This window comes from Rana temporaria, chromosome 1 (genome assembly GCF_905171775.1).
Source record: "Rana temporaria chromosome 1, aRanTem1.1, whole genome shotgun sequence".
Classification (NCBI taxonomy): domain Eukaryota; kingdom Metazoa; phylum Chordata; class Amphibia; order Anura; family Ranidae; genus Rana; species Rana temporaria.
Genome location: NC_053489.1, coordinates 630,610,594 through 630,624,752, shown reverse-complemented (window position 1 = coordinate 630,624,752; position 14,159 = coordinate 630,610,594). Strand labels below are relative to the sequence as shown.

Here is a 14,159-nt window from a genome sequence, read left to right as displayed (position 1 = left end):
TCATAATGCATTGAATGTTTTAAGATAAAAAACCTTCTGCCTTTACAACCACTTTAAGGTTTCGCACCTTAATGCATTAAGGTGAAAAACCATCTGTGCTCCCCCCAAGCCTCCCCCTTTTTCTTACTTGAGCCTGATCCAATCCAGAGAAGTGCACAACTGCTGCTGTCTCCTTCCTCATTGGGCAACTTGATAGCAGCAGGAGCCACTGGCTCCTGCTCCTGTCAATCAAAAGTTGTGACACAGAAGCAGGAGGCAGCACCGATTACCGCTGTCTAGGTCAATGAATGCAGCAGCAGGACTCGGGAGCGAGTGCATATTAGGTGCCAACATGGAAAACGGCATTCCAGGAGAGCACCCTTCAGAGGGGCCTGGAGCGCCGGTGGGGGACTACAGAAAAGGAGGATCAGTGCTGTTCTGTGCAAAACTGTTGCACAGAGCAGGTAAGTATAATATGTTTGTTATGCACAATGTAAACCTTTTTTTTTCTTTATGCTGTTATGGCGTAAAATTGTTTACGTGCCTCCTATCATGGCTTTGTTTTTCCTCTGTTGGAAATGTTTGTAAAGTATCTTTTAAGAAAAAATCTCTAATAAAAATGTCTGATTAAAGCGTAAAAAAAAATAAAAAAATAAATGAAGGTTTACAACCCCTTTCTTGATGAGTGAATATTTCTATATTTTTCATATTTAAGAAAACAAAAGGACACATATTTATTTTGTGGTATAGAGAGTAAGCATGACCACAGTGTTAGATACACGAGATGTCTATCTGTTTGCACCATACGTAAGTTCTAAGGTTCTCACCTTTAGCCACATAGTTTCATCCTTGAACTTTACACGCAAGTGTAACCTACATACATCAGTGTTTTTTGTTAGAATGTTACTTCTACTTTTTGTTCCTCATCCAGTGCACATTTTACTCAAAAGAAAGTGGTGTGCTAATTGGCACAGCTTCCTTTAACCACTTCATTACTGGGCACTTAAACCCGCCCAGACCAATTTTCAGCTTTCAGCGCTGACACATTTTGAATGACAATTGCGCGGTCATACAACACTGTACCCAAATTATATTTTTATCATTTTTTTCCCACAAATAGAGCTTTCTTTTGGTGGTATTTGATCACCTCTGCGATTTATATTTTTTGCGCTTTAAACAAAAAAAGACAAAAAAAATTGAAAAAAAACACTATTTTTTACTTTTTGTTATAATAATATCCCAATTTAAAAAAATAAAATAAAAATTTCCCTCGGTTTAGGCCGATACGTATTCTTCTACATATTTTTGTTAAAAAAAATCGCAAAAAGCGTATATTGTTTGGTTTGCGCAAAAGTTATAGCGCCTACAAAATAGGGGATAGTTTTATGATTTTTTTTTTATTATTATTATATTTTACTAGTAATGGCTGCGATCTGCGATTTTTTTTTTTGTGTCAGGCCTGCGATATTGCGGCGGACGTATCGGACACTTTTGACACAATTTTGGAACCTTTTACATTTATACAGCGATCAGTGCTATAAACATGCACTAATTACTGTATAAATGTGACTGGCAGGGAAGGGGTTAACACTAGGGGGTGAGGAAGGGGTTAAATGTATTCTCTGGGTGTGTTATAACTGTGTGGGGGAGGGGACTGACTGGGGGAGGTGACCGATGCTGTGTCCCTATGTACAAGGGACACAGATCGGTCTCTTCTCCCTGACAGGACGTGGAGCTCTGTGTTTACACACAGAGCTCCACGTCCCTGCTGTCACCGCCGATCGCGGGTACCTGGCGGACATCGCAGCCGCCAGGCACGCGCACCGGCTTCCCAGCGATGCGCCGGGCACAGTGTTTCCCCTTGCGCGCCCCCAGCGGCGCGCAAGGGGAATGTAAACAACAGGACGTCCACCCGGCACTTGAGAGCCGCGCTGTGGACGTCTTTCGTCTACAGCGCGGATCTCAAGTGGTTAAAATCCAGAGGGGTTATACCATTATTATTATTATTACTATTATTATTATTATAATAATAATAATAATAATACCATGCCTTTGAGCACTAGGTGTTTTCTGTTTTTGTTGTCTATTGGATTAGACAGACCAGGTCCTTACACACACTGCCAATCTTCAATTTTATAAATTCATCCGTATCATTGTTTAGGTAGGTGGTGTAAAGTAACAAAACATTGCACAAAGCATTGCTGTGACAGGCGTCACTTTGGGTGGGGGGTTTATGGAACTCAGCTTACCCTGGAGAGCTCTGGAAAATCTGTGTCCAGCTTCCCCGACTCCTATTATGTATAAATCACCCTGTGTCTCTAATAGGGGCACAGGGTGAATGAGAACCCCACTATGTACTAAGACATGTTTTGCAAAGGGGTTAAATACTTTATTTGATTCATTAAAATGTAAATAAATGTATAACTTTTTTGAAATGCGTTTTTCTGGATATTTTTGTTGTTATTCTGTGTCTCACTGTTAAAAAAATAAATCTACCATTAAAATTATAAACTGATCATTTCTTTGTCCGTGGGAAAACGTACAAAATCAGTAGGGCAGCACGTACTCTTTTCCCCTCACTGTATGTGCCTATCTCTATAGTTCTCCTGTACTCCCCTTCTCTCTTTTTGTACCTCGCCCCTTTCTATATTCCCTTTTCATCCTCTCATGCCCCGTATACACGTGCAGGATTTCCAACGGGAAAAGTTCCAGTCGGAAATCCCGAGGGGAAAGCCGAGAACCTGCTCGGTCAGTCTTTCCCCCTACACACGGCCGGTTTTCCCGAGCTTTGGTCGTGAATCCCAGCCGTTTATATGCTCCATTGCAGTTTTTCCCTTAGGAAAACTGGCAAAAACTGCCAGGCAAAAGTACGCGGGAAAAAAGAGAGCTGTTTTTTTTTTTGTACAGTGATTTTTGGGCAGTTTTCCCATCGGAAAAAACTGAAAGGAGCATACACACGGCCAGGATTCCCGGCCAAAAGCTCTCCTCGCAGTTTTCCCATCAGGAAAACCGTCCGTGTGTATGAGGCTTAAGGTTAGCCATATATTATACAATTTTCCCTTATGCCCTGTATACACGATCGGTTCGTCTGATGAAAACGGACCGATGGACCGTTTTCATCGGACGAACCGATCGTGTGTGGGCCCCATCGTTTTTTTTCCCATCGGTGAAAAAAAATAGAACCTGTTTTACATTTTCTTATGGTTAAAAAACCGATAGAAAAAAACGATCGTCTGTGGGGAAATCCATCGGTCAAAAATCCACGCATGCTCAGAATCAAGTCGACGCATGCTCGGAAGCATTGAACTTCATTTTTCTCAGCATGTCATTGTGTTTTACATCACCGCGTTGGACACGATCGGATTTTCAACCAATGGTGTGTAGGCAAGACTGATGAAAGTCAGCTTCATCGGATATCTGATGGAAAAATCCATCGGTCCGTTTTCATCAGACGAACAGATCGTGTGTACAGGGCATTAGATTTACCAAAACCATATAATGAGGTCAGACCTAAACACTTTCAATTTGTATGCAATCAGGAAGGCCCTTGCACCACATAGATGAAGGTAAATCTAATGTAAATTGGAAAAGAAAAATTGTATATTTCAGTGACATCCTTTACCACATTGCTGGCATCGCCCAGTCTTACAGCCTTAAGAGTCATTGCAGATAAGACCAAAGTGATGACCATGGATGGATTACAGAATAATGTTCACCTTGATGTAATCCAACTTCTGCAAGTTAAAGAATTCAAATACATAGGATTGTTGCTGCAGGAGAAGGTGGCATTGTGTTTGGGAGGTGCATATGTGCAGGTGCTATATTGCCAGTACTAGATGATTGAGATGTCATAGCCTAATTATTTTATGGCAATAGCTCCTGATTACACTACCTTATGAGTATAATGTATCCATATGCAATTTATCATTTCCAGATTTAATCACTTAACCACTTCAGCCCCGGACCATATTGCTGGTCAAAGACCAGATCACTTTTTGCGATTCGGCACTGCGTTGCTTTAACTGACAATTGCGCGGTCGTGCGACGTGGCTCCCAAACAAAATTGGCGTCCTTTTTTCCCCAAAAATAGAGCTTTCTTTTGGTGGTATTTGATCACCTCTGCGGTTTTTAGTTTTTGCGCTATAAACAAAAATAGCATATAAAGAAAGTAGTGCAGCGCAAAACAGTGAAAAAAACTACTAAATCACATTAAATAAAATGAAATGACATTATATAAAATAAAATCATACAACACTCTAATATATCAGCTTAAAAATATTTTTAGCGTGAAAGCAGTAATAGATAAAGTCCATAAAGTGCTTAGGTGCAGATGAAATCCAAAAATAAAGTGCAAAAAATCATAGAAGTGATGTCCAGAGAACCTCCACCAAATAGCAGGAATGGCCTCTCACCTTAATACTTCGACCTGCAATAGGTCACAAAGCATGGGATATCAGGAGAACCACCTGTTCTCACAGAGACAGCAATCAGATGCAGCAGCTCAATATGGCAGACTCACTCAGGAACAAGGTAAGGCAATCGGGGCATATGAAACAAAAAGAAAGGAGATCTAGGGCTCTCTAAAGCCAAACCAATACATTTATTAAAATTTAAGAGATACACTCACATTTAAAAGCACTCTTCAGTGAGTGCAACGAATCAGGATAACATAGATCACAGCATGATACAGCCTGGATCTCACTTGGGTTGACGATCGCGGGTGACGTCACACGTGGCCCCTCCCCCTCGTACGTCGTTACGTCCCTATGAGCGGGACTTCATCAGCATGGGGTGAAGAGAAGCAATGTGCAGACGTCCCGCTGTCTATGTTAAATAGCATACAGCTGCCATGACAACCATGGCAACACAAGGAACCTGCACGCCCACTCAGCCCAAGCCCTCCCACAGCTCCTCCACACAGAACACCAAACGCTGATGTAAAGTAGGCGCTGACAGCGCTAAAAGGAGGATAAACAGTGGGAATAGATTGGTAGAACTGAGAATATGGGCATTACAGGCTATAGAAAAAACGCCAAAGATATGCAATATCTATGCTCATTAATAAATATTAAAATTATTAAAAAGTATTAGTTATTTAAAAAATCTTTTAAGAAAAAATAATAAAATATTGATTCAGACGTCATCCGCGATCGCATACCCAATACAGAAAAGTATTTAAATACAATATTTAACAAATATGTAGACTCCTTATGCATTAACCCTTCAGGGTCCAGACCCTCATTAACCTCCCTGGCGGTATGATTCTGTCTGGAATTACGTACCAAAAGCGGTACAATTATTTTGCAAGGAAAGTTGGCGTTTTATACTGTAGGTCTGTAATTTTTAGGAATAACTAATTTAAATCTGACCAAACAAGAGTCTTGTAGGCATCCCGGGTATGATTTTTTTTTAAAAACAAAATTATAAATTATAATATAATAAATAATTATAAATAATTATAACAAATAATAATATAATTATAATAAAAATTATTCAATAATGTAATCAACTCAAAATCACTGAAATTTGCTCAGTTGCAGAATTGTCGCTGTCATTACTTTTATTTTTTTATGACGTATTTCCCCACAAATCGCTATCGCACAATTCTGCAAGTGATTATAATTTATTATCGCTGTTTTCTAGCTGCTCTAAAACCATTTTTGACATAAAGGGACACTTTTGGTTGCTATGGACAATCTCCAGTTTGCAGGCAGAAAGAACAGTTTTTATTATATAAAAGAACATGCAGGGCACAGGGCAGACCACTAGGGACAAGGGGGTGTGTATTTTTTACATACAGTACTGTAATCTATAAGATTACAGTATACTGTGTGTATTGTGTTTATTTACTTTTTTGAATTTGGCGCTGTTCTCCGCCCCCGTGCGTCGTAACGTCGCAGGGAACGGAGATCGGCGGCACACGGGGACACTGTGAATCGAGCGAGGATCCGCTCGCTCACACAGCTGGGATGCATCGCAGGATACAGGGACAAGGTGAGTAACTTGTCTGTGGATGCTGCGAGCAGGTAAGCCGCGCCGCTGCACACTCTGCACAGCTACCCCGAGCGTGACTCGGGGATACCGATCGCAGCATGAAAAACCCACCCCGAGTCACGCTCGAGGATACCGCCAGGCAGGTTAAGGGCAGACAATGTCAAAAATAGATACAAGGCAGAAAAAATACAAAAAATATAGAAAAGAATTTAAAAATAAAAATACATATAAATACAATTACCTAAAAAATTGCCAAACATTATCTGTTAGAAATGAAACAATTTAGGTCAAATTCCACATTTAAGCCGGCTGGCAAGGATACCTTAGTTTCGTAAATCCAAAAGGACTCACGCCGGCTTAATTGGCGGATATAGTGTCCCCCTCGCCAATGTTTTGACACTTTCTCAATGCCCCAGAATTTTAACCCTCTAGGGTCTCTCTGGTGACACTGCCTAAAGTGTTTGTAAACACTATGGTTCCTAATTCCCCTTTTTATATTACTAATATGTTCCCCGACCCTCACATGCAATGCATGCGAGGTGCGTCCAACATACTGTAAACCGCACTCGCATTCGAGCATGTACACCACGCCGATCGTATCACACGTAATCAGCTGTTTGATAGGGTATTGCACATGCGTCACATTGGAACAAAAACTCTTTCGTTTCTTAATGTGCTGCTTGACATGCTTGCATGCGTGCGGTTTACAGTATGTTGGACGCACCTCGCGTGCATTGCATGTGAGGGTCGGGGGAACATATTAGTAATATAAAAAGGGGAATTAGGAACCATAGTGTTTACAAACACTTTAGGCAGTGTCACCAGAGAGACCCTAGAGCATGGGTGCTCAACCTGTGGCTCTCCAGCTGTTGCAAAACTACAAGTCCCATCATGCCTCTGCTTTTGGGAGTCATGCTTGTAACTGTCAGCCTTGCAATGCCTCATGGGACTTGTAGTTCTGCAACAGCTGGAGAGCCACAGGTTGAGCACCCATGCCCTAGAGGGTTAAAATTCTGGGGCATTGAGAAAGTGTCAAAACATTGGCGAGGGGGACACTATATCCGCCAATTAAGCCGGCATGAGTCCTTTTGGATTTACGTAACTAAGGTATTCTCGCCAGCCGGCTTAAATGTGGAATTTGACCTAAATTGTTTCATTTCTAACAGATAATGTTTGGCAATTTTTTAGGTAATTGCATTTATATGTATTTTTATTTTTATATTCTTTTATATATGTTTTGTATTTTTTCTGCCTAGTATCTATTTTTGACATTGTCTGCCCTTAACCACTTGCCATCGCCGCACCGTCGAAATACGTCCACAAGGTGGCTCTCCTAGGCGAGAGCACGTAATATGACGTCCTGCCTATTAGCCGCCACTAGGGGCGCACGCGCGCCGCCGGAGGCGCGCGCGCGCCCCCCGCTCGCCCCCGACTCCCGTGCGTGTGCCCGGCGGGCGCGATCGCCGCCGGGCACACGTGATCGCTCGGTACAGAGCGGGGAACGGGAGCTGTGTGTGTAAACACACAGCTCTCGTTCCTGTCAGCAGGGGAAATGCTGATTTTCTGTTCATACAATGTATGAACAGAAGATCAGTGTTTCCCCTAGTGAGGCCACCCCCCCCCCCCACAGTAAGAACACACCCAGGCATACTTAACCCCTTCCCCGCCCCCTAGTGTTAACCCCTTCACTGCCAGTGGCATTTTTATAGTAATCTAATGCATTTTTATAGCACTGATCGCTATAAAAATGCCAATGGTCCCAAAAATGTGTCAAAAATGTCCGAAGTGTCCGCCATAATGTCGCAATACCGAAAAAAAATCGCTGATCGCCGCCGCCATTACTAGTAAAAAAAAATATTAATAAAAATGCCATAAAAATACCCCCTATTTTGTAAACGCTATAACTTTTGCGCAAACCAATCAATAAACGCTTATTGCGATTTTTTTTTACGAAAAATATGTAGAAGAATACGTATCGACCTAAACTGAGGAAAAAAAATGTTTTTTTATATATTTTTGGGGGATATTTATTACAGCAAAAAGTAAAAAATATTCATTTTTTTCAAAATTGTCGTTCTATTTTTGTTTATAGCGCAAAAAATAAAAAACGCAGAGGTGATCAAATACCACCAAAAGAAAGCTCTATTTGTGGGAAAAAAAGGACGCCAATTTTGTTTGGGAGCCACGTCGCACGACCGCGCAATTGTCTGTTAAAGCGACGCAGTCCCGAATCGCAAAAAGTACTCTGGTCTTTGGGCAGCAATATGGTCCGGGGGGTAAGTGGTTAATGAGGGTCTGGACCCTGAAGGGTTAATGCATAAGGAGTCTACATATTTGTTAAATATTGTATTTAAATACTTTTCTGTATTGGGTATGCGATCGCGGATGACGTCTGAATTTTTTATTAAAAGATCAATTTTTTATTATTTTTTATTAAAAGATTTTTTAAATAACTAATACTTTTTAATAACAACCCAAGTGAGATCCAGGCTGTTTCATGCTGTGATCTATGTTATGCTGATTCGTTGCACTCACTGAAGAGTGCTTTTACATGTGAGTGTATCTCTTAGATTTTAATAAATGTATATAATATTTGTAGATTCTAAATAATTTTCTAGCAAAAAAAAAAAATCTGGCTTTAACGTGTGTGAGAAAGTTAAACAAATGACAATATAAATACTTTGGTTAGTTACAGGGACTTGCCTTTATTAACTGTAAATGCTAACAAACAGATGATATAAATGTAATGACTATATACAATTTTTGTAGATAACAGAATATTTACATGACCACATCCTAGATGTGATCAGAGATGAAAAAGGATGGTAATTCAGTGAACTCAGCGTACTAGATTTTTTCTTCGAGATGACGAACATGAAGAGGAAGTGTGTATGAAGGGGACCGTGTATGTGCTGTCAGCTGTCATATCTGAGTTTCCTGCATTCACAGCAAACAGTTAGATCAGCTATGACCATCCAGAGATGTCCATGGAACTTCTACTTTTTCTTGTATGGCTTCAGGTGTATTGCATATGTAAGTCTATTTTCCTTTCCTTGCATATTTTATTGCTTTAGCTTTTGGAAGTATATCTTGTTGTGATCTCATGGTTAACGGCAATAGTGGGATGCGTAAAGTGGACCTGTCAATAAAGAAGCACTGAAACTGCCTTGTTAACCTGTTTTTTAAAGGTAAAGATTCCAGGGTCATCCTGATCCTCCTAGCTTCTTTACCTGAGATAACTGACCTAACACAGGCATAAAGGTCAATTAGATTTTGCAGGTTTTATGCTTTTTTCAGGTCACCCCAAAATGGCAGCTCCCACATTTCTTAATTACAGGTTCACTTTAAATGTTATGTGCAATTTTAGTGCATTTAACTTTCTTGGGGTCCACTCTTCCGGTTGCTATATAACATACTTGTCTAAAATGCATCTCCAGCGATTGTCATGGTGCCCTTTGCCCGGTGTGGCACAGCACCCCTTCTGAATCTACTCACTTTTGCACCTTGCAACTTGTGCCAGGATTTTGATTACTTCAAGCCTTTAATAACGATTCAAGCATCATTTGAATAGCGAAGTTGACTTTCTTTTTAAGGTAAACAATCAGAAAAGACATGGTGGCCATATATGTAAATTATTCTGTGATGAGATTTGGCGCACATGAGAAAAAATCATAGCCATGTATATAAGGGCAAAAGCAATAGCTAAAGGATACATTTCTAGGTTTTATAAGTATTCCCTGAAGATAGTTGTTTTTGGATGAATTCTGTTGCTACAACTAAGGGTTTAAAGTATGGGCAAATATATTTTAACCGTCCCTTGCATAGGAGTATGCTGCTCCTCCGTTGATACAGTGAAGTGAGTGTAGCCATCCTAGGACAGGAAGTGTGTTAGCAGGAATACTAGGTGATAATAAAAAGAAAATGCCTGAAAAAAAGGAAATTAATGTAGCCACTGGCCCAGATTCTCAAAGGAGATACGACGGCGTATCTCCAGATACGCCGTCGTATCTCTGAGTCTGAGCCGTCGTATCTCTGAGTCCGAGCCGTCGTATCTATGCGCCTGATTCTTAGAATCAGTTGCGCATAGATTTGTATTAGATCCGACCGGTCTCTTACGCCGTCGGATCTTAACTGCATATTTACGCTGGCCGCTAGGGGCGTATACGCTGATTTACGCCTAGAAATATGTAAATCAGCTAGATACGCGAATTCACGAACATACGCCTGGCCGACGCAGTACAGATACGCCGTTTACGTTAGGCTTTTCCCGGCGTAAAGTTACCCCTGCTATATGAGGCGTACATGCGGCGTACCAATGTTAAGTATGGACGTCGTTCCCGCGTCGAATTTTGAAAATTTTAAATCGTTTGCGTAAGTCGTCCGTGAATGGGGCTGGATGTAATTTACGTTCACGTCAAAACTAATACGTCCTTGCGCCGTATTTGGAGCAATGCACACTGGGATATGTCCACAGACGGCGCATGCGCCGTTCGTTAAAAACGTCAATCATGTCAGGTCACATAACATTAACATAAAACACACGCCACGCCGCCGCAACTTATGGAGCAAGTGCTTTGAGAATACTGCACTTGCCCGTCTAAGTTGCGGAGGCGTAACGTAAATAGGATACGTTACGCCCGCTCAAAGATGCGCCGATCTACGTGAATCTGGGCCACTATGTCTAAAGCAAGCCATAGATGGTGCGAGAAAATAGCTTGATTCCCCCATCAACACAATCAGTGTTGGCTATTGTGTTCTCCTGGTGGGGGTGGGGGGCGTGGTGGAGCCATCCCTACCGGGAAAACACAGGAGGACGATTTTCTAAAACCGGAGCATGCAAAATCTGGAGCAGCTCTGCATAGAAACCAATCAGCTTCCAGGTTTTATTGTCAATGCTTAGTTTAACAAGCTGAAGTTAGAAGCGAAATGGCTACTATGCACTAGATTGTGAGTGCTCCAGTTTTAGTAAATCCCCCCCACAGTGATTGTCGCTAGCGGCTATAGCTGCTGGCAATAATCGCATGCCAAAAACCTGACATGCTGGTTGATGGATCGACTTGGGTACATTCACCCTGCCCACTGATGGTTTGAATCTCAGCTAGTTCCTGCTGAATTGGCCGAGATGCAAACCATCTATGGCCAGCTTCAGACTCGAAAAGCTGCAATATTACATTTTTGTACTTGTGTTTAGATACACTAAGGCCGCGTACACACGGTCCTTCCAAACCGATGAGAACGGTCCGATGGGCCATTTCCATCGGTTCACCGCTGAAGTGGCCTGATGGTCTGATGTGCGTACACACCATCGTTCCAAAAACCAGGTCAGAACGCGGTGACGTCAAACACACGACGTGCTGAAAAAAAACGAAGTTCAATGCTTCCAAGCATGCGTCGACTTGATTCTGAGCATGCGTGGGTTTTGAACCGATGCTTTCTGTACTAACCATCGGTTTGGACCGATCGGGCAGCGGTCCATCGGTTCGATTTTGAAGCATGTTTTAAAATTTTGGACCGAAGGACAACAGACCGATGGCCTATACACACGGTCGGTTTGGACCGATGAAACTGAACCTCGGTCCATTCTCATCGGTTTTGTCTGACCGTGTGTACGCGGCCTAAGGGAATCCACTTAAAGGCTCAGTTCAACCAAAATGTCTTACTTTTTAGCAGCCACTGAAGCCCCGTACACACAAGCTGAATGTCGGTAGACGTTGGCTGGTTAAAAAAAAAAAATCTCACATTGTCAGTGGCTGCTGGTAGGTTTTTTTGGGGGCAATAAACAACCTCCATCTGGTCCTCCGGTGGAGTGGCACTACCCCACCTGCGGCACCAATACACTCCCCCACACCCACCCACTGTCCTTAACTTGGATGCGGGTGCTGAGAGCATGGCAGGCTCGGGGAAAGCTGCTCCAGTGTCCTCTCCAGCTTCTGCGTTGTCCACTATTTCCGCCTCCTGGCGCTAGGTGTCCAATAGGTTCGCCAGATGTTTTGGGCAATTGGGAAACAGGTTTCATACATGCTTCCCGATTGCCTGGGAGGAGGATCAGTGTTGCAACAGCGAATTTTCATTTGCTGTTGCAACACACCTGGGTGGGCTCCAGACGCAATGCTCTGCACCCAGAGTCCATCCTATTTAGAAGTTTCCACGGATAAATCCTCTTGAGGATTTGCAAGGATTTTGATCCGATGGAGTGTACTCACCATCGGATCGAAATCCGCGCCGAAATCCCATCGCGATGACGTGTCGCGCCGTCGCCGCGATGATGACGCGGCGACGTGCGCGACGCTGTCATATAAGGAATTCCACGCATGCGTCGAATCATTACGACGCATGCGGGGGATTGATTCGGACGGATTGATCCGGTGAGTCTGTACAGACCAGCGGATCAATCCGTTGGGATGGATTCAAGCGGATAGATTTGAAAGCATGTCTTCAAATTTTTATCCGCTGGAAATCCATCCTAGGGGATAAAAATCCGCGGAAACAGATCCGCTGGATTGTACACACCAGGGGAACTATCCGCTGGAGCCGGTCCGCGGATCAATTCCAGCGGATGGATCCTCTCATGTGTATGGGGCCTGAGTTGCGGGGTCGTATCTATGTGACTTATTCATAGAATCAGTTACGCATAGATTTCCCTAAGATCCGACCGGCGTAAGTGTCTTACACCTTCGTATCTTAGGCTGCATATTTACGCTGGCCGCTAGGTGGCGCTTCCGTAGATTTACGCAAGGAATATGCTAATTAGGTAGATACGTCGATTCAGAAACGTACGTCCGCCCGGCGCATTTTTTTACGTCGTTTACGTTCTGCTTTTTCCGGCGTAAAGTTACCCCTGCTATATGAGGGGTATCCTATGTTAAGTATGGACATCGTTCCCGCGTCGAATTTTGGAAATTTTACGTCGTTTGCGTAAGTCATTCGCGAATAGGGCTGTACGTAAGTTACGTTCACGTCTAAAGCAATGACGATTTGCGGCGTAATTTCGAGCATGCGCACTGGGATTCTTTCACGAACGGCGCATGTGAAATACGTGGGGTCACAATAAATTTTAATAAAACAGATAGATACACCATTGTATCTGAATCTGGGCCTATGGCTCTAATCAGTGGTTTAAAAAAAAACCTGGCCGCTCTAATTCATATGCCCGGTGACTTGAAAGGGGTCGGACACATGAATAGGTGGCGGCCTTGGCGGCAGTGGATAGGTTCATGCTATGCATGAATCTATCCATTGCATATAGGGGGTAGCGAGAATAGGGGGAGCGCCCCCCGGGCACCCCTAATGGACAGGCCGCCCCTGGCCCTTATGGATGTCAGTCAGTTCGACAGAAGCCAGCCATTTGGCCAGCTTCTGTTGGAGGAGCATGCTGGAAAACCAGCAGCTGACCGACTCCCTATCAGTGCTCTCAGCCAATGACAGAAATCGCTGATCGGAGTGTTCTGGCGGGGTGGCCATCCCTCTGTCAGAACACAACAGCTCAGCAGGGGAGATTGGTGTACTAACTTCCTATAGTTAGTACAGCGGCTCTGACCAGAGCTGACCATTTAAAAACACTCATGATGTGTACCAGGCTTTAAAATCTTGAAGACACTGCTGTAGTTGAGTTCCTAGGGCTGCACGCCCTTTGTGGGGGGGTTTGCACTCTCCCTGTTTGATCCAATTATTTTATAGTATGGAAAAAGCACTAGGTAGTATTTGGAAAACAAAAAGATGTGTGGGAACACCCAAATCACGCAGGTGGAGAGGAAAACATTTGGAGATTGGGCTATTGGAGTATCAAAAACATACAGGGGTAGATCCACATAGAATTGGATCTGCGCAGCGTATCAGAGATACGCTACGGCGCCATACCTTACCTGGCGGAAGTTCGAATCCTCAACGATTTCGCGCCGTAAGTTACGGCGGCGTAGTGTATTTCTGGCGGCGGATTTCAAATTGGGCGGGTAGGGGGCGTGTTTCATTTAAATGAAGCGCGTCCCCGCACCAAATGAACTGCGCATGTGCCGTCCCGAAATTTCCCGCCGTGCATTGCGCTAAATGACGTCGCTAGGACGTAATTTTTTTAACTTAGACGGGACTTACGTACATTCCGATTCACGGACGACTTACGCAAAAAAAATAAAAAAAATTTCGACGCGGGAACGACGTCCATACTTAACATGGCAAATCTAACTATACGC

The 14,159-nt window shown here is 43.1% G+C and overlaps 1 protein-coding gene across 2 annotated transcripts in view; it reads left to right on the top strand.

The window, feature by feature from the left end:
- Positions 1-14,159, top strand: part of LOC120924431 — a 158,458-nt gene that overhangs the window by 111,650 nt on the left and 32,649 nt on the right. Inside the window, exon 1 of one of the 2 annotated variants that reach the window (XM_040335396.1) lies at positions 8,813-9,006. The exons of the other annotated variant lie outside the window; for it this stretch is intronic. Coding sequence (XP_040191330.1) covers positions 8,955-9,006 — 52 coding nt within the window. The 5' untranslated portion in view covers positions 8,813-8,954. Of the gene's footprint in view, positions 1-8,812; positions 9,007-14,159 lie in introns of those variants that run through there. 2 annotated transcript variants of the gene reach the window in all.